The sequence below is a fragment of the Etheostoma spectabile genome, chromosome 15, assembly GCF_008692095.1.
Source record: "Etheostoma spectabile isolate EspeVRDwgs_2016 chromosome 15, UIUC_Espe_1.0, whole genome shotgun sequence".
Lineage (NCBI taxonomy): Eukaryota > Metazoa > Chordata > Actinopteri > Perciformes > Percidae > Etheostoma > Etheostoma spectabile.
Window position 1 is genome coordinate 11,471,494 of NC_045747.1, and position 20,247 is coordinate 11,491,740.

A 20,247-nucleotide genomic window follows, 5' to 3' on the forward strand; every position below is an offset into this window, starting at 1 on the left:
TATAATGCAAGGAGCAAGCTTTTTAGAAGCTCCTTTGCATTTCCTTGAGTCTAGTAGATGAATACTGTATACTGCAGATGAGCCTCGGCACTCAGCCCTTGACCTGAAATATGACACGTCTGACGAGGAGGAGCCTGAGAAAGTTTGAAAGGGTTTAACAAAAGTTACTCTCCTCCATGACTGAGAAGTAACATTGAGAGACTAAATGTTGTGTGGGTTATGCTCTCTCTATTTTTCTTTGGTTTGTTTCATGCTTTCAGAATACAGGAAACAAAAACAAAAACATATAAAAAGAATAAAGGAAACAGACAGCTTACTTTACAGAGTTCAGTTTTCAGGATGCATGAAATTGACATCCTGACAGTTTAACATGAAATGTAATGATTTGGGAAGGGATAAGAAAGGAAAAGGAGAAAAAAGACATTTGGATGAGGTGCATCAACAGTAAAGCTTACTGTATGTGCCTCAGAATATTATTTTGAACATGACCATTTTAATACCCTAGTGCTATTAAACGAAGCTTACTTTACATTCAAATAATCACAATTTTTTTGTGCTGTTATTCTTTGTCTTTTTGTGTAAGCACAATGGTTAACTTGAACGTTCCTGTAAACTGTGAACATTTGTGTTCACTAGTAGACACTTGGATCAGGAGAATGCCTAGCAGAAATTGAAGGAGCTCTAACCAAAACGCCTTAACAACTTTTTATTAGTGAGACCTGAGACAATAATAAACAGTAGTTGTTTTTGTCCAGTTAAGGCATATCACTGTAGCATGCCAAATCAGTAATTTGTTCATCAAAGGCATTCAGTGTTGAATGGGCAAATGATAGGGCATACTGTCTTTGTCATTCTAAATAACACATGCCTTGGTGGCCACTCCCCTGCTGCAGTTGTTAATAAGCACAATAAAGCCAATGTCAACTACTAAAAATATCTAGGTACACAAATGGACAACCAGTCTACAGTGTCCACATAAATAGCGTCTTCCCTACATGTCTAACATGTGCTTTCTATGCATACAGGGTTTGGTGTCACAAAGGCAAAAGGACATTTAACTGCATTGACTGTATAACAATAAGGACAGAGGCTCAGCAATGCATATCCATGGCACTGTGTACATTAAAATAGCTGTGAACTTGTTTTTGGGTGTTAAGGTTAGGGGTTTAATCTTGAACTTTGACCATCTCACAATGTGTTTTCAATTCAATTTCAATTTTATTTATATTGTCAAATCAAATCCTCAACCGGAGTTATCTCAGGACACTTTAGAGAGTAGGTACAGAGTGGGTCTAGACCCCACTCTATAATTTACAAAGACCCAACAATTCCCCCAAGACTAAGCATTTGGTGCGACAGTGGCGAGGAAAACTTCCTTTAAACAATGCAGTAACCTCGGACAGACCCTGACTACAGACAGATATACAGAAATATGATTCATAGTAATTATAACAGTTAGTCTGATGAAGATCGGTAGTTATAGTAGCAATAAAGATAAATAACTCTGACTAGAAATAATAGTAGTAGCAGTGCAGGGTGTAGCAGGATGTCAAGCAGGACCAGAGCTGCAGAAACAGCTGCAAAAACGTTTTAGGTGCCATCCCAATCTAAGGACATTTGTGAGGCGAGAAAACATTAAGACTCCGCTGAAGAAGCTCCCCTGAGCTGGGAAATGAATGCACGGATGGAAAGAGAGAGGAGCTCTGTCTAAAACTATTGTAACATTATGCAACCAGCTGTATACAGTTGTTTCCGCCACGTTCTTTAAACTGAGATTTTGCATTACAGGGACCACCCAGTGCCAAATAAATAAACAGGAAATCAATCATCTCACCCTTCTGTAGACTGTATCATGTAAAGGAAAATTGTTCAATAATTTGTTTTCTATAGGTAGGATCACATTTTTTAATATATATTTTTTTTAACTTATCTTTCATAAAAACGTATGATAGAACCCTTGAAAAAACGTTAACATTCGTCACACTAAACCTGGTTTCACCTATATTCCATTTTAAATTTTGGCTTTGGAAAAAAACCTAGGTCAGAAAATCTTGTTCTTATTAATTACATATCACATCATATCAATAGGGGCAACATTGTTCACTGCTGCTTCATTTCATGTTTGTGTTTATGAATGGGCCCTGTTGGCAACAAGTAGGCCTGGGCATAAATTTGGAGTGCTCAGAATCCCTATTAAACCCTATTAATTTATACCGACAGTGACCTCTCAAACACAGCCAAGCCACCGGAGAGTACCCGAATACTTGCAATGATTCAGAGCTTATAGGCTAATACAAAGCCAATTGTCATTCCATAACAGTTGGTGTCTTTGTGACAAGTGTCATTGGCTCTACGATAATCTGAGACAGCAGTGATTTGTGTGAGCTTAATTTATGGACTGCTTTTATCCCTGGCCATGTGAGAGCTCAACAGACTGCACTAACACATGCAAATAGACAAAACACAAACAAATGAAGAAACATCCTTCCCAAGTTGATAACACTTGCGCAGCAAGGAAACACTATCACCAATTTGACAACACATGCTCAGCATTTATAAAATGTCTTCACCAATGTGACAACTGTGGTGAAGACCATGTGTGTCAATAGTGACTTAACATGCGCATAATTTAGAAAAATCTGAAACAGAAACTGTTTCCAGGGGACACTAAAAGTGGTACACACAGCTGGGACACACTGTTGCCATGTTTTTTTTTTTAGCTGATTAAGTTATTGAAGTCAGCTATCAGTCAGCAGTTTTGGAAATATATTTTTACATTGTGATTGCATAGTGCAGATATCTATTCATAGCCAAGCATTAAAAGTGCCCGCCACACAAAACAGTTTTTACTTGCATTTTTGCAAATATGTTAAGTCCATATGTGTTTGTGTTATGTTGTGAATGTGAAAATGAACTGCTACCTCCTCTGTCAGCTCCAACCACTGAAAAGAAATAAGCGGAGAAATCAGGCCAATTACAAAAGATGGTCAGTCTGATGTCATGTTGCCTGAGTTCATTACTATTCATGAGCTCGCCCAGTTGAGCTGGGTAAGGGATACTGATAGCCAGGCTCTCATTGGCTAGCTGCTAGCCAGTCACAATCAAGCAGCTTAGCTCGTTGAATATTAATAAGAACAGGCACAAATGGAGCTGAGTCTTCTTGCAGGCTTTCTGTACCACACTAAAATGGCTTGAAACAAGGTAACCAAGGCAGTTTTCCACAAATCTTTTTACAGAGTCCATGATAGAACTTCAGACATTACCACAAAGTAATGAAATATGTGTGGCAGGGCACCTATAAAAAAAGGTCAAAAAGGTAGATAAGTTAATGGTACACCTAAAATTAATGTTAGCTAACTAGCCCCCAAGTTCAGGTCAGTTAACCAACAGTAAGTTAGCAAACAACCCTGCTAAGTCTTTGTTTCAGTGGCATGGATGAATGATAAACAGTATGTGCTCCCTCTTGGCCAATCAAATAGTGAAGCTGTAAATTATTAATGGTAAGAGAAGTGTAAAATGAATTTTAATGACTGGGCACTGCATAGCCTACAGAAAGAAAACTAACCAACCAACAGATAAACGTATTTAAGAAAACCACCCAAGATTTTATATGAAAAGAGCTGACATTCTTGCCTGTTAAATTTATTGACAAAAAACGTAAAAATACATTTGTATGGATCCTCTGACTGGCATGTGAGTCCAATGATTCTATTCAGTTTAAACACTAAAGTCACTAGATTAATTATAATTACAGGACAGATAAATAATAGACCCCTTGAGACAAATGGTTTAGGCAGTTCAGACATTTATGAAAAGAAAGATAGTGCTGTCCATTTCTGCACTCCACCATGGCAACCGGCTCCCTAATGCCTTCCTGTCCTCTGAGAGCATCGTCAAAGTGCAATTGGGCATCCTGATAACAAAAGGTCAGTAAATTAAGATAAATAGTAATTCATATTGTTATTAGCCTATGACCTAAATATGTATTTTCAGTTTAAGTATTTTTGTAATTTGTATTTATATAACAGACTAAAAGATACCTTTTCTGCATCACAGATCTTGGCTCTTTGGCTTGTTGACCTAGGACTCAGTGATGTCACACACTCCTGAGCTTCCTGCATCTAATTGTGAACCTTCCTGAGCTGGAATTCCTAACTTTTGTGCTTGATAGTGATATGTTCAGTCAGTGTATATAGAATAATAAGCATGTTTCATTGTGTTCATATATGATTAACATTAACAACTCTCTATTTAACACGTCACATGTGTGAGCGCAGTGCTTCAGGTTTGTTATTTGCTATTTTGGCAACTTGTTACTGACGTTATTGGTCAATGAAACATCTTGAAAAAAAATACTAAACCGGTAATGAATTGAAAAAATGGACACTGGTAGGTTATTAATGGTATAGGCACATGTGTCCTAATCATTTTAATATTTACATTTAATAATATGTTTTCATTTGCCAAGTTATTAGCCAAGTACATTTAAACATATAAGAAATGTACACACAGACACATTATCTCCATTTGGGAATCCGTTCAGAAGGCCAGCACAACAAGTCTAACACACGTAAAGTTGTTAAATCTGTGAAAATAGGAAGGGATGGCAAAAGTACTCACTTCCCGTACTCAAGTAGAAGTACAGATACTTGTGTTAAAAAATACTCTGGTAAAAGTAGCAGTACTGATTTAACTTCTTTACTCAAGTAAAAGTAACAAAGTACAGGCTTGTAAATTTACTTAAAGTACAAAAGTAAAAGTAACCTTGCGAATGACAAAGCTACCTGAACCAGACAGACTACTAGAGACTACAGAGTTACTAGAGAGCACGCTGAGAAACTACAGTGGACATGGAGAAAAGGCTCTTTATATGTCATTGGCTACATTTTAAATGGCTGTCTGCCAATAGACCTAAAACATACAGCTTATTTATTGTGACAGAGACTGGGACTCCAGGTTAATAAGATTCTGACCGAGTAGCAAGATATGTTATCAAGTGTGATTTTTGAGAAGTCTGTGTATATTTACATCCAATTAGATTCAATTTGGTATTGATGACGCAAAAATAAAAAGCAACTCCAGTCAGTGAAATAATTTGAAACATAGCAAGGGCTAGATTAGGACTGGATTTAAAGCTGATTCTGGTTTCCAACTTTGGCCCAGGTGTGTCTGTTTAAACATGGACGGAGACGACTTCTCTCTGTTGATACTTTTTACAAACAAGCATCAGCTTAAACATGGGCGTGTGGTAATAAAAGAAATAAATAACATTGTAAAGGCTACCATACACAATGCATAGGGATCATATATGCTAGTAAATAATAACAATAAACCCACTATTAATTACATTATCTTAATGAGCAAGGACGTTCAACAGTCGCCATTCATGCAGTGAGTGTCCCCGCTATTCTCCGACATGCACTCACAATCACACCTGATAGACGACCTTTTGTACAAAACTAAAGTAACAGAGTTAATTTGGTAAAATGTAAGGAGTAGAAAGTACCAATATTCGTGAATGTAAGGAGTAAAAGTAAAAAGTTGCAAAAAATATCTGAAAATGTAATTGAGTAGCCAGCAGTAGGCTAACAAAGTATTTGTTCTTCGTTACTTCCCATATCTGAAAATAGGAAAGGCCGCTAGGCCTGATGGCATAACTCCATGAGTTTTAAGGACATGTTATAGCCAACTTGCCTCTGTTTTCACTGACATTTTTAACTTGTCACTCTCTCTTTGAGTGGTTCCGAATTGTTTCAAAAAAAAAAAAATCAATCCTAGTTCCTGTGCCTTAGAAAACGACCGCCACCTGTCTGAATGATTTTAGACCTTTAGCATTGACTTCTGTGATTATGAAGTGTTTTGAACAGCTTGGGAAGGCATCAACAACATCATTCCGTCTCCATTGATCCATTACAATTTGCATACAAATCAAGAGTTGTTGATGATGCAGTATCCTTCTGCATCCTTATGTCAACACCTAGAGGGCAGGGATAAGTATGTCAGGATGCTTTTTGTGTTATGTTACACAGGAAAGGATTCAGATGCAGATACCAACGGTTAAGTGAACAGGGAGCATTTATTTGAGTGCACAGGGAGAGCCAAAGGGTTGGGGTGGCAGAGGGGAATTCCAGGCTTGAAGAGAATCATCCCACTAACAGTATAGTGAAATCTGCAGATGATACTACTGTGATAGGACACATTGAAAGCAATAATGAAACTGCATGCAGGGATGAGGTGAGTAACTCGATCATGTGGTGCCACAGAATTAATCTGTCCCTTAATGTGGGGAAAACTAAGGAGGTCATCATAGATTTCAGGAAGAACAAACTCACACATATACCTGTCTATATTAAAAACTCTCCAGTTGAAATTGTCAACACATTTGAATTCTTAGGCATCCATATTTCAGACTCCCTCACATGGTTGTTTCATATCAGGTGTGTCATTAAGAAGGCACATCAAAGGCTTTATTTTCTGAGGTGTCTTAAGAAATATGGTATGTCCCTTAATATTCTACAGAACTTTTACCGTTGTACAATTGAGAGTATATTGACAGGCAGTTTGGTAGGGCTACTTCACATGACCTTAATCTTCTGACAAAGTTGGTCAAAACTGCATCTAAAATCATCGAGGTTCTACTTGAACCGCTGCAACATATTTACTGGAAACGCAGTACTAAGAAGGTACAAGGTATTATATAGGACTTTAGTCATCCTGCACACAATCTCTTCTCCCACCTTCCATCAGGGAGACATTTGCAGAGCATCCTAACACGCACATCACATTTTGGGGATAGTTTTTACCCCCAGGTAATAAGGTTACTGAATGATGGCATAGCAGAAAGGACGGCTGTGGTCTGAACTTAGTCACTTAGTCACTATGTCTACTCTGCTTGTTTTTTTGGATGGTTTTGGAGTTTTAAATGCTATTTATGTTATTTGTTGCTGTTGACTGGTGCTGAGAGAGGGCAAAAGGCATATTGTATTTCATCGCTGTGGTACTCTGTACTAAGGTGCATATAAACTTGAAGTTAAACTTGATGTATCCTCCTAACTCTAATATATAGAACAGCCATAGTTTGGCATAAGAGAACCAACTCCAGTTGTAATGCCATGCCAGTACCTAAATCAAGGGCAATGGCAGGATTTATATAGCTCTCATCTAGAATGTAGGAGGAAACCCACACAAGCACAGAGAGAACATGCAAACTCCACACAGAAAGGCCCCCTTGAAACTAGTCCTCAGCACTGAGCCAATAATGACTTTCAAATTTGGAGAAGCCTTGAAATGTCACTGGTGTATAGTTACAGGACATGCAAATCTCAGATATCTGAAATACAATTCAGGCCATGGTCTTTCCATTAACACTGGACAAGTATTACGCATCTCATTGGAACTAACTTTAATAATACCTAAAGAATATCTATTCCATGAAGTGTATAGTCATGTTTGTGCAAACTTTAATCTTAAAAATTAAAATCAACACCTTATTAATAGTTTACATCGTATTAATGTTTTTGTGCCATGTCGGATGCATATAGACCTTAGTATTGGACATCCCCACCGTCTTTAGGTGGTCTAGAGTTACAGGGACATCTCATATCTCTGTAATAAAATTAAAGATGAGGTACTATTTGATCAGCCACTATTTAATTCCCTAAATGGAAAACACATGCTAAAACTTTTGCGACCCTGCCCAAAATAAGGTCCCTTACAAAGCAAAATGAACTATGTGAACTACTAAAAGTGTGATAAAAGTTTCCATGCCAATCCAAATTGGTGTTTGGCCATTATGGCATTTTTGAATCAAATTGGCAAAAAACATATAAACATGGACTTAACTCTGGTGGCTCTTAGGACACATTCGGATTTGAGCGTGTTATGTAATGACTTAAAGTGTCCAAGTGACCAAAACAGGTGTTTTCCATTTCCCCTTTATAGCTTCTTTGCTCCTGACACTTATAACATCAGTTCATGAATAATGGAAATGGTCATGGAAAAGAAATGTTTTTATAGATATTATACATATAAGAATGGATATATATCTTGTGCTATACTGGTGCAACAGTGTGTGTGTGTGTGTGTGTGTGTGTGTGTGTGTGTGTGTGTGTGTGTGTGTGTGTGCGTGCGTGTCTGAGTGAGTCTCAAGGTGATGTCTTTAAATGTATTGTTCTTTCAGCCCAAAGATATTCAGTTTTAATATGAACAATGAAAAGCATATTTGAGAAGCTGAAAACCGCATTTTCTGCAATTTGATTATTTTTCAATCCGTTGTTCGATTAGTCAACTAATCGTTGCAGCTCTAGTAAAAAGGGGATATTACTTGGACCCATGACTTAAATATGTTGATTCTGTTTTACTTTTTGCAATTATGCTATGGAAAGAAATCCACTTGGGGGGTTTTGATTTATTTTGCTGCGTGTGTGCCATGGACATGTTAACTCTGTCACCATATATTCCTTTTAGTAGAATAGAAAAGTTACAATATGTCAATTATTAGTACCCTTGACTGAAAAGTCAAGCAAAGCTAATGAAGGGGCGTGAAAAGATTTAGTGGAGACCTCCTCTGCTCCAAGATTCCAAGTCAAGGTTTAATCTCTTCCAGGATAGGAAAGACTTGCATGACTTGGCAACCTACATCTATTTGTCACCTGTGACATCTCGAATAGAGCCTTGCATGAATGCTGGACAGGCCTTTTTCAAGTCCTAGGCAGAATTTGATCTGTTAATTATATTCATCTGCGATGTTAATAATGTAGCCCAACAGCTGCACACATTACAATGGTGGAAACATTTCATACATAAATCATTATGTAACAATATTTTAACATAAAAATATTGACTATATAATCTCAACAAATCTGCCAACAGATATGTAATTTCTGCATTTACATAATGATGAACAGGCTCAGGGAAGGTTGATTTCTGCATTCTCAGTACATCCCAAACACAGTTTTACTTTGACTTCACCACTTAATTTTGTACTTACACATGCACAGTGGTACTGTTATGGTTTCAGTTTTGTTCCTGCTTCTTTTTCTGCATTTTTTCTCCCTAGTCTTGTGTTGCAGTTTGTGTCTTGTGTTCCCTTGTGAGTGTCTGTGTGTTCTGTTTCCTGTTTTATTTTTGATAGTCGGGTTTTCTGTGCTACCTTGTCTTTAGTTTTACTTCCTGTGTTTTCCTGCTCCTGTGATTACCTGATGTCTTCCACCTGTTTCCCAGCCCTTTTGTCACCTGCCTCTCGTTAGCTCATTACGCAGTGTATTTAGTGTCTGTGTTCCCCTTGTCTCTTGTCACATCGTTTTTGTTTGTTTTTCTGTTTCAGCCAGTTTGTTGGTTTGCTCCTGCCATTATTTGTTCCAGTCGCTGTGTCTCTGAGGTATCTGTGCTTTTGTACAGTGTTCCTGTTTTTGGTCTTTTTCCCCCTCTTTTGCGTTTTTGGTGTTTGGCTTTTGGACTTTGTTTATTTGCATTTGTGGATCCCTGTATTTCTGGTCAACCAAATAAATGGCTTTATATGTTTACACTTTCAACAGTGAATGCACAACATCAAATATTTTACTGGCTTCTAATGCCAACACAATTGATACTATAGGGTGACCAAACGTCCTCTTATTCCCGGACATGTCCACTTTTTACGTATTGTCTGAGGGGGGGAGGGGAGTTATAAATTCATTACAATGTCCAGTTTTCATTGTTTTTTGTGGGACCATTAAGCATGTACTTAAATTAGATGGCGCTTTGCGCACACAAAACCACGGTACTTTGTTGCGTAACGTAATTCCCGAGAGGTTGCCTTGCAGGCGGCTCTGCAAAACACACACATTAGGGGAGCAGATCAGACAGCCGAGCAGATCAGAAAGCCAAGCACATATAGGGAGCAGTTCAGAGCAGCATTGAACACAAAATGCAGAAGTGTAAGTGCAGCTTCACAGTTGAACTGCAAAAAAATCTTACCACGTACCATCCTGGTCAGGACAAGTTGGAGGCGGAGTGCACAGAGTGCAAAGCTAGCACTTGTTTCATTGTCTAAAGGTGCTGGAGATCTCTAAGCTCCCATGGACACTAAAAACCTTATCTTATACATTGAAAAGGTTTTAGAAATATTTAGTTGAAGCTGACACAGAATAGGTCAAATTTAGAACTATATTTCATGTTTGTTTATTTGAAAAGAGCTATTTTGTTATAGGTTGTTACATATTTTATTACATAAGTTATTTTTATACCATTGAGGCATAATAAAGCATGTTCATTTACCTGAATCTGAATTTGTGTTTCGAGGCCGGGCCGAGTGTCCTCTTTTTTTAGAAATCAAAATACGGTCACCCTAGATATATGATCAGGGAAACAAAGATACCTCTGCAGGATCACAGCTTCCTTCAGCTAATTAACCTTTCTCAGCCTGGACATGTGAGTGTTGGCCTGCTTTTCTTTGACTTGACTTTGAGCTGCAGCTTGTCCACCAGAGGTCCTGAAGTCTGACCACATTTTTCTTGTCCTCCTCAGTCTCCACAGATTCCCAGAATAAAAGAAGTTGAGGTAGTTTTTAATATAGGAATTACTTGGGATGTCAGCTCAGTCCTTAAACAGCATCATCTCCACGTCTTTGCTCGGCTTAACTTCAGCTCAGCACATGCACCTGTAACGTGATGATAAATAATACATTACTTTTATTTCATTGCATGTACAAACATTTTGATACAAGTAGAATTTATTCCACACAGTAAAACTGTGATGTTCCTTCAAAAATGTTCTATTGTGAGTATTTACCTACAGTGCATACCCTGGACTCCAGTTTCTGGAACTGCTTCTTGCCGCCCAGGCCGTTCATGGCCTGTTGAATGTGGCAACAGACCGTATTTATTGATCCCACATATCATACACTCTAAATAGGAACTTGGGGCACCAGGGACAAAGGAAGCAACCAAGGGGTGCCGGTACATAGTTGCAGGACATTGGCACACATCTTATTCCTCTGGCTAAAATTGAATGTAAGGCTCTTTCCAGTTCAAGTGTTATCACACCTTGTCTTACAAGGGCTACAAGAACATTTGCCAACCAGACAGAGATAAGACCTACAACACGTCCCACTCAGATGCCAAAGATCTTTATCCTCATGCTATATTTGATGTTGTTGCTGGAACCACAGTGTCTATGGTTTTAAGACATGTTGGCATTGACTTCAAAGTATAATTACATAAGTATAATCTAAATGCATTTCATAAGTATTAACACTAAATTATACAATATTACAATCTTTTTTTTTACATAAATAAAATAAAATAATTAACCTTGTAACTTTAAAACTGAGTGTGTGGCCTTTCTAACTTTCATCATAGTACATCTCTACGTCCCATTTACTCACACAGGTATAATTATCTGTGTCTACTCATTAGACATGTCAAGATTTGTTGCGGCACACTTTCACCCTTCAGTTAGTCTTTTTCTGGTTATATCTAAAATCATTTATGCTAATGATGTAGACATTCATCCTTGCTGTAACACATGGAGGGGTTGGGCACTGTGTTTAAATGTGGTTTTGTTATAAAATATTGTAAAATCCATTTATTATGAAAAATAACTGGCCTCCACTCTTTTATGGATTAAAGGGTTTTTTTTGGAGGTGTTAATTGTATATGTTGAATGCAAGATGCATTTGAGCCATAATGACTTTCTGTTTATTTTTGTAGGCCACTGTGCACATTTTAGCTTGACCAACACTCACTGTCATTGACAGAGAAAAATACTGCTCACACTCCTAGGTTTTCACTCACTTCAGTTTCAGTCATGTGCTGTAAGATAACTTTCTATTACAACATGTACCAAAATCATAGTTATCCTGACATTGTAAAATTTTATACATTAATGAATGTGCATTGTAATATAGGCCTATTTCAGAGAGGGAGAAATGTAAACGAGGCAGGGCAGGAATTGAGTTTAAAATCCACTAAAAACTACTGATCACAAGAAAGGACTTAAGGGAAATCCGAAGTGGATTGATAGGTCAGGGATAATGCAAGACGTTTGTTATAGCGAATACAACCCCGACAGGGTGATCAGGACCCCGACGCAACGGGCAGGATTAGGAAATAGGGCGTAATTCGAAATATTGCTTTTTTTCCCCAGATAGAACAATGCCATAACTATACACTACAGTAGGTGGCGGTATGCAATTTCAAGCTGGGTTGCCATCAGCCAATGAACACCGAGAAGAAAAAGATGTGACGAAGCCGGAAGGAACACTAAGGGCTACACGCTTTGAGTAGTCTGCAACGTTAGCTTACGTTACAGTTAGCATAACTTCTTTCCTTAATATCGGACGTGCATTCTCTTTAGGAAGAAATGCCTTCGCTAAGTGGAAAACCCGATGTTCTGTTTGTAAGCTACACCGTTAAAAACATTATCTGTTAGCGTTTATTGACAACGAGTGGTAACGTTAGCTAGCTAGCTAACTTTTATTGGAGCGCTAACGTTAGCTAGCTTTGGTGTGTAACATTGTTGAAGTTAGGTAGCTTTTAATTTCTCGTAAACTGGGAATCACTAGTTATTAGTTCTTAGCAGACATGTCTGTCCTTTAATTGTTAAAATAATTCTAAACTCACAATAGTTATCCTTAATTTATGAAGGCATTATTTACCTGCTGCTGATGAATTGTTGATGTTGTAGCTAGGAACGTTACGCTGTTGCGCTAACGTCAATGTTTTAACTGTTTCAAAAGTTGAGTTGTTTTTGAAGTGTTATGTGGTTTCTGGTTCTGCTAGGAGGACGATGATCTGCCTTATGAAGAGGAGATTATCAGGAACCCATACTCAGTCAAGTGCTGGATGCGTTACATCGAATTCAAACAGAACGGAGCCAAATCCACCCTCAACATGATATATGAGCGGGCTCTGAAGGAGCTGCCTGGCAGGTAACTAACGTTCACGTTACAGGGGACCGTTATAAAGAATGCGTCGGCATTGCGCTGAAATGCAGGTGGCTACGGATACCCGCGAATCCACATCAGTAACTTAATGTTACCTGCATGAATATTTTGGCCTTGTAATTAAGATGGGACATTTTTGTGACTAGCCTTGTTTTGTGATGTGTAATTAGATAAGGGCATTGACTTTAATTTAGGCCAAGATGTCCGAAACAGGTTTAAGATTTGTATGATTAATATGGTATATTCCACATGAGTGTAGTTATTGTGCCAATCAAGCCTATTCTGATTTATTATGGTCTAATTCTTTCTTTTTTTTGTACAGCTACAAACTGTGGTACAATTATCTGAGAGAAAGACGGAAACAAGTCAAAGGGAAATGTATCACTGAACCAAGCTATGAAGAGATCAATAATTGCCATGAAAGGGCATTGGTTTTCATGCACAAGGTAATACTTACTATCAAACTCCATACTGAACCAATGACAGTACAAAATATTACATTATTGTGGCCTGTGTGTTGTCAGTTGTGCTTGAAACTAACACTCTGTCTTTTCCTAAACTAGATGCCTAGAATATGGCTTGATTACTGCCAGTTCCTTGTGTCTCAATGCAAGATCACAAGAAGTCGGCAAACATTTGACCGTGCTCTCAGAGCTCTTCCGGTTACTCAACACCCACGCATCTGGCCTCTCTATCTCCGCTTTGTGCGTAACCTGCCCCTGCCTGAGACTGCCATCCGGGTGTACCGCAGGTACCTTAAGGTGAGAGCATTGTACACTGTCATTTAGGAAGGTTTCTGACTACACTGATAATTATAGTTGTGCACTTGTGGTGGCAAATTGTGGAAAATGATGTCACGGTGTGGTATGATAGGTCTAAATGCCTGAAAATTAATATTGAAAAGGAAAGCTGTCAATAGACAAAAAACCAACATACTCCATATGCGATGTCTGCTCTTTGTACCTTATAGCTTTCTCCAGAGAATACAGAAGAATACATAGACTACTTACGGTCTGTTGGCCGCTTGGATGAAGCAGCTGTGCGACTAGCAGCTGTTGTCAATGACGAAAGCTTTGTCTCCAAAGAGGGCAAGTCTAATTATCAAGTAAGACTTTATTATTCTAAGTACTTCCGAATATACCTGTTTTTCTTAAACTGACCAGAAAGATTAATACATGCTTGTTTATACATTTATTTGTTGGACAGCTGTGGCATGAGCTATGCGACCTGATCTCCCAGAACCCTGATAAAGTGACCTCTCTAAATGTAGGAGCCATCATCCGAGGAGGCCTCACTAGATTCACAGACCAACTTGGAAAACTCTGGTGCTCTTTAGCTGACTATTACATCAGGAGTGGTCACTTTGAGAAGGTGTGTGTTTTTTTGTTTTTTTTTAAGTGCTTCCATTTTAATACACAACATACAAGGACCTATTGAATAGAAAGTTATTATCCAAAGTACTCTCCTGCTTTATATTTAGCTAGTTAATTTGTCTCAAATGAATTAGAATTAATTTGCTGTCTTTCTTGTGACTTGTCTATGACTACACATTTACTTTACTTTCTCAGGCCCGTGATGTGTATGAGGAGGCCATCCTTACAGTGGTAACAGTAAGGGATTTCACACAAGTGTTTGATAGTTACGCCCAGTTTGAAGAGAGCATGATTGCAGCAAAGATGGAGACCACCGCTGAGCTGGGAAAGGATGAAGATGGTGTGTGTGGATTCATTAATATTGTCAGCGTTCCTTGCTTTCACTTCTCTTGTCATGCATGCCTTAATCTCTGACCCTCTCCTCCCAGAGGACATAGACATGGAGCTTAGACTGGCCCGTTTTGAGCAGCTGATAGCCCGGCGGCCCCTTCTTTTGAACAGTGTTCTACTGCGCCAGAACCCTCATAATGTCCATGAGTGGCACAAGCGGGTAAAACTGTATGAGGGCAATCCACGGCAGGTGAGGTTTAGGCTTTTTTTCTCAATTTTTTTGACAGGGATAATGCACACACAATTTATAGTGGTTTAACACTGTTTATCATTGCCTATGTTGTGCATTACTCATGGATCTGTGCTCACCATATTTCCTGCAGATCATCAACACATACACTGAGGCAGTGCAGACTGTGGATCCGATGAAGGCCACAGGGAAGCCTCACTCTCTCTGGGTTTCCTTTGCTAAATTCTATGAGGAAAATGAGCAGCTGGATGATGTAAGTCAGAGGTCTTTCCACATGGATTCTTAAACCCTCTGCCATTCAGAAATGCTTTTTCTATTCCTGATGTATTCCCCATTTACTAACTGTCACCCAGGCCAGGACAATTTTTGAGAAGGCCACCAAGGTGAACTACAAGCACGTAGATGACCTTTCTGCGGTGTGGTGTGAGTATGGAGAGATGGAGCTACGTCATGAGAACTATGAACAGGCACTGCGCATACTGAGGGTGAGACACTTGTATCTCAGCAGCAGTCATTATAACAGGTGCAATCAGTAAAATAGTAGTCCGGCTCAACGGATGAACAGTACATTACTGGGATAAAGCCTGACAGATACACCTGCTTTCCCTACCCGTCTGCTATCTGGGGTTAAGCGCCACCCAGGACGGTTGTGATTGGTTAAAAAAATAAAAATAAACAAGCCAGAGCAATACTAATAATAATGTGTATCCTTTATTAGTCCCACAAGGGAAGATTACAATTTACACTCTGTTGTTATTACAACCACATGCACAGTACCTATACATGCACTAAATGGAGAGGGGACTGCCCATGGAAAGGCGCCCCGAGCAGTTGGGGGTTCAGCCTTGGGGGTTGAGCCTTGCTCAAGAGCACGTTGGCGAAGCCCAGGAGGTGAACTAGCACCTCTCCAGCTACCAGTCCACCACCATACTTTGGTCTGTATGTGGACTTGAACCAGCGACCCTCTGGTTCCCAAACCAACTCCCTACGGACTGAGCCACCCCTAATAAATAAATGGTGTCGCCAGACCATACTCCATTGCTGGGGATAGGTTGGGCAACGCCACACTAGTAAACTAGTAGCCCCATTTACACTCTAGGTTTAGTAACATCTAGTGGCAGGACAGAGAAACTACAAAAACATCGGCAATTTTTGTCTTCCTTTAAATGTTTTTTGAAAGCTTATTCTCTAGCTGAGATTTAGCTTTTGATTTTCAGACTTAACACCTGGTAACTGATACAGTAGTTCATGGATTGGACTTGAGGCTGCATATCATAATAGTGTTTAGTGTAGGAGTTTGACATTAAACTAAAAACACCAGCTTGACAAGTGACTAACTAAAACATCACATGCTGTTAGTTGCTTTGTTTGAATCTTTTCCCACCTTTAAGACAATACAGAGATGTTCACTTGTTTTGTGGGAACAATAACTAGTGCATACTGGATAGGTTAGGGCAGTAGGAGATTAGAGAATTGACAACATTTGGGGCAGCTCTGCCTGTTACGAGACTGTGAAATAGATAAATGACTGGCATTAATTTACAAAACTTGCAAGGCCCTACTCATGAATTATTGCAATTCCGACAAAAGTAAAATATTACTGATTGCCGCTTTTTTTAAATGCATAATTGTGTGCTGTGGATGTAGTTGTAACACATGTTTTTTAATATAGAAAGCTACAGCCATCCCATCCAAGAAAGCGGAGTACTTTGATGCATCTGAGCCAGTCCAAAACAGAGTTTACAAGTCCTTGAAGGTCTGGTCTATGCTGGCGGACTTGGAAGAAAGTCTTGGCACTTTCAAGGTATGTTCACTACATCTCTGTGTTGCTACCTATGAGCCAAAAACATACGCAGACGGTAGACATCACATGGCAGATTAACTTTCAGATATTTAGTATATGTCTTACGATTCTGAACCACGGTGTGCTTTTCTTTGAAATCCAAGCTGTCATTCATCTCTGTGAATAGTAGATGTTAAGTTTAATTCTTTCTCTTCCTTTAAAAAATGTCTCCTCAGTCTACAAAAGCAGTGTATGATCGCATCATTGACCTCCGCATCGCCACGCCACAGATCATCATCAATTACGCCATGTTCCTTGAAGAGCACAACTACTTTGAGGAAAGCTTCAAAGTAATAACATACCCATAATTAACTAAACCAACATTCAACATCAATAATGCGTTCTTGTATTCCCGCCTTGGTCACCCATTTAAACAATTCTTCACAGTCTTTGTCAATACCTTTTTTTTAGGCATATGAGCGTGGTATTGCTCTCTTCAGGTGGCCAAATGTTTATGACATCTGGAACACATACCTCACCAAGTTTATTGATCGTTATGGGGGCAAGAAGCTGGAGAGAGCTAGAGATTTATTTGAGCAAGCCCTAGATGGCTGCCCTGCCAAGTTTGCCAAGAGTAAGTAGCTTTGTGCGAATTGCATTGACAACTTGCATACACTATATTCCACATTGTTTCTACCTTCTTTTTTTTCCTTACAAAATGTACTGATGCCAAATGTACCACTGTGCCTTGCTTTCCAGCCATTTACCTGTTGTATGCCAAATTGGAGGAGGGATATGGATTGGCACGACACGCCATGGCTGTCTATGAAAGAGCAACGCAGGCAGTAGAAGCTGAGGAGAGACATCAAATGTTCAATATCTACATCAAGAGAGCAGCTGAAATTTATGGAGTCACGTATACCAGGGCAATTTACCAGAAAGCTATCGAGGTACATGGGAAAAGCATTGATGTACATGACATGTCATATTGAAGCTTATAGTCTGTTGAATTAATTAGATTTTTTTAATCTTTCTATTGTTTCTGACCCATTAGATTGACACAGTGTGCTGTTCTATTCATTATTGGAATAACAAAAATCTGTATTAAACTTTTTTGTATTTATCCAGGTCCTTCCTGATGAACATGCAAGGGACATGTGCCTGCGATTTGCTGACATGGAGAGTAAACTTGGTGAGATTGATCGGGCCAGAGCAATTTACTCCTACTGTTCCCAAATCTGTGACCCAAGGGTGAGCTAAACCTCTTTCTGCCATTACCTTGTTTTTGGAAACATTTCCATCAGTGATATGCACATAGCATTTATTCTTGATATATTTATGAACTTGATTTTTCAGGTGACTGCAAACTTCTGGCAGACATGGAAAGAATTTGAGATCCGCCATGGGAATGAGGACACAATAAGAGAAATGCTGAGGATCAAACGTAGTGTCCAAGCCACATACAACACCCAGGTCAACTTTATGTCTGCTCAGATGCTGAAGGCTACGACAAGCTCCACAGGTAGTTCTACTAGTGAGGGAACTTGCACTAAATTGTGAGCCATGGACTGTATGGGCTGCACGGAACATGTATTACTTTAATTAATATAGTAGCACAAGAATGAATTAACACATATTTTTCTCTCTGTGTTTGTCCAACTATTTTATTTGTGTTGTATCCAGTGTCAGATCTTGCTCCAGGCCAAATGGAAATTGATGACATGAAGATGCTGGAGCAGAAAGCACAGCAGCTTGCTGCAGAGGCCGAGCAGGACAAACCCAAACTCAAAGAAAAAATTCTCTTTGTCAGGTTTGTCTTTTCCTGTGAAACGTTATGCCTTTGAAAAAGAAATAAAAGGGCTACTTGCGCCAACCTACATGGAGACACATCAATATTATTCTCTGCATCTACCTATACAGGAGTGACACCTCTCGCAGTGAGTTGGCTGAGCTTTCCAAACAGGCCAACCCTGATGAGATTGACATTGATGAGGATGAGGATGAAGATGATGATGAAAACCAGGGACCAGAAGGTGAGTGACGGACACAACAAGCCCAGTATCATCAGTAAAACGGAAACAAATTGGTGTTTGTTTGAACATTCATGCAGACATGTTTTTTTAATTAACATGCACATGTTAATTGTCTTCTTCTCTTGGCCTTTTACAGAGGTGCAGCTTGAACAGAAGAGTGTCCCCACAGCTGTCTTTGGAGGGCTTAAAGATGACTGAAAGATACCTCCCCTGCTGAAATTGGCAAAGATGCAGTCTTCTGATTTCTCTTGTAGACATGTATGCTCCATTTTTTTATTTGGGTAATTCTTTAGTTGTATCCACGTTATTTTAATAGAATGTGACTTAAATGAGGAAAAAGTGGCAACATTTGTTGCCTGGTGTGCTTTTTGTAGTACAGTAAACAGAGATATAAAGTTGTATTACAATTGTCCATATGGTGTCACTCTTTCTCAAGTATGTAGCTCACGGTAATTGTACAATTGAGCAGTATTCTGTTATGAAATACTAATATGTCTGATGTAGTTTGACTTTGTGCCCGAACAAAATTGTGTAAAGGATTTAAAAGTAAAAACACGTTTGTACACTGATTATGCAAAGATCTTTCTTTGGGGAAAGCATAGTTTTTTCATCAGGAGGCATTCATTTGAAAGTGGACCTAAGCACCCAAGCCTCACATTTTTGGTTGGAGGATAGGTCAGTGTCTTTCAAAACTCAATGACCCTGAAAAGATTTCAAAACTTGTATACATAGGTCACCATCCAAATATTGAAATCATGCTCTGGTTGTACATGTACAAGTACACTCATGGAACAGTTTGTACGATTGAGTTAGATAATAGGGGTACTATAAAAGATTTTGTAAATTCTAACAAGCTGGTCTCTTTGAATGTCTGAATCTTTCTTTAGATTTTCTTTAAAATGCAGTTCTAATAAAAAAAAGAAATATATATACCTGTTAAAATCGATGCCTTTTATCTGAGAGAGGAAACTTCACCCTAGGGAACAGTTTAGTTTTTTATCCTGAGGGAATACATGTGGTTTATTTCGGTATTCTTGGAAAGGACTCATGCTTTTAATTATTGCAGTCCATCAAAAGAGTTAAATGAAATAACGAAGAAATTGTTTCTTTCATAATTGGATTAAAATAACTGCGAGGTAATCCTCTTAGAAAAAGTCACTGTAGTGGGGCACTTGGAGTGCTCGTTGAGCAACATCATGTGATGAGGCACCCTTGAGATTTGATGGTGCCACTGTAAACAACACTTCAAAAACAATGGAAAGAAACTGTCTCGAGTCTTAAAAATTAAAAGCAAATTAAACTATTCCAAACTTGATTTCCATTTTTCCTTCCTGCATAGATTTAAATAGATTAGCAGTATGTTTACTCTGTTACTCTCATTTCACCTTTTTTGCAGCCTATGTACTACAGGCTGCTTTTAAGGTGCAGCAAGGTGGTTATAAGCAACTGAACATATCTGCAGCATTTGGCTGCTGATCTAAACTTGAAAGTAACTAAATTATTATTTAATCAGAATCTGATCTAATTTACCCCTGCCTTGATTATATGACCGT

The 20,247-nt window shown here is 38.8% G+C and overlaps 1 protein-coding gene and 1 long non-coding RNA gene across 2 annotated transcripts; one reads left to right on the forward strand and one right to left on the reverse strand.

Annotated features, from left to right (window-relative positions):
• Positions 1–10,347: 10,347 nt before the first annotated feature.
• LOC116703707 (uncharacterized) lies at positions 10,348–12,877 on the reverse strand. The gene is made up of 3 exons (XR_004335488.1): positions 12,638–12,877; positions 10,771–10,834; positions 10,348–10,639 (listed from the first exon to the last, which is right to left on the reverse strand). It is a non-coding gene; the product is annotated as an uncharacterized LOC116703707 (long non-coding RNA).
• Positions 12,172–19,622, forward strand: xab2 (XPA binding protein 2). Its single transcript, XM_032538554.1, has 19 exons — positions 12,172–12,378; positions 12,762–12,910; positions 13,248–13,371; positions 13,489–13,686; positions 13,896–14,030; positions 14,132–14,296; positions 14,494–14,638; positions 14,727–14,878; positions 15,012–15,131; positions 15,232–15,363; positions 16,551–16,682; positions 16,898–17,011; positions 17,133–17,295; positions 17,421–17,611; positions 17,790–17,912; positions 18,018–18,183; positions 18,345–18,471; positions 18,582–18,694; positions 18,831–19,622. Exons 1-19 carry the CDS (start codon positions 12,343–12,345, stop codon positions 18,890–18,892), a joined length of 2,547 nt encoding a protein of 848 aa, XP_032394445.1. The 5' UTR covers positions 12,172–12,342; the 3' UTR covers positions 18,893–19,622.
• Positions 19,623–20,247: the final 625 nt, after the last annotated feature.

Coding starts and splice junctions, on each gene's coding strand:
- xab2 (XM_032538554.1), top strand. CDS start 12,343: ATGCCTTCGCTAAGTGGAAAACCCGATGTTCTGTTT. Junction 17,913..18,017: donor CCCAAATCTGTGACCCAAGG/GTGAGCTAAACC, acceptor TTGATTTTTCAG/GTGACTGCAAACTTCTGGCA. Junction 18,184..18,344: donor GGCTACGACAAGCTCCACAG/GTAGTTCTACTA, acceptor TGTTGTATCCAG/TGTCAGATCTTGCTCCAGGC.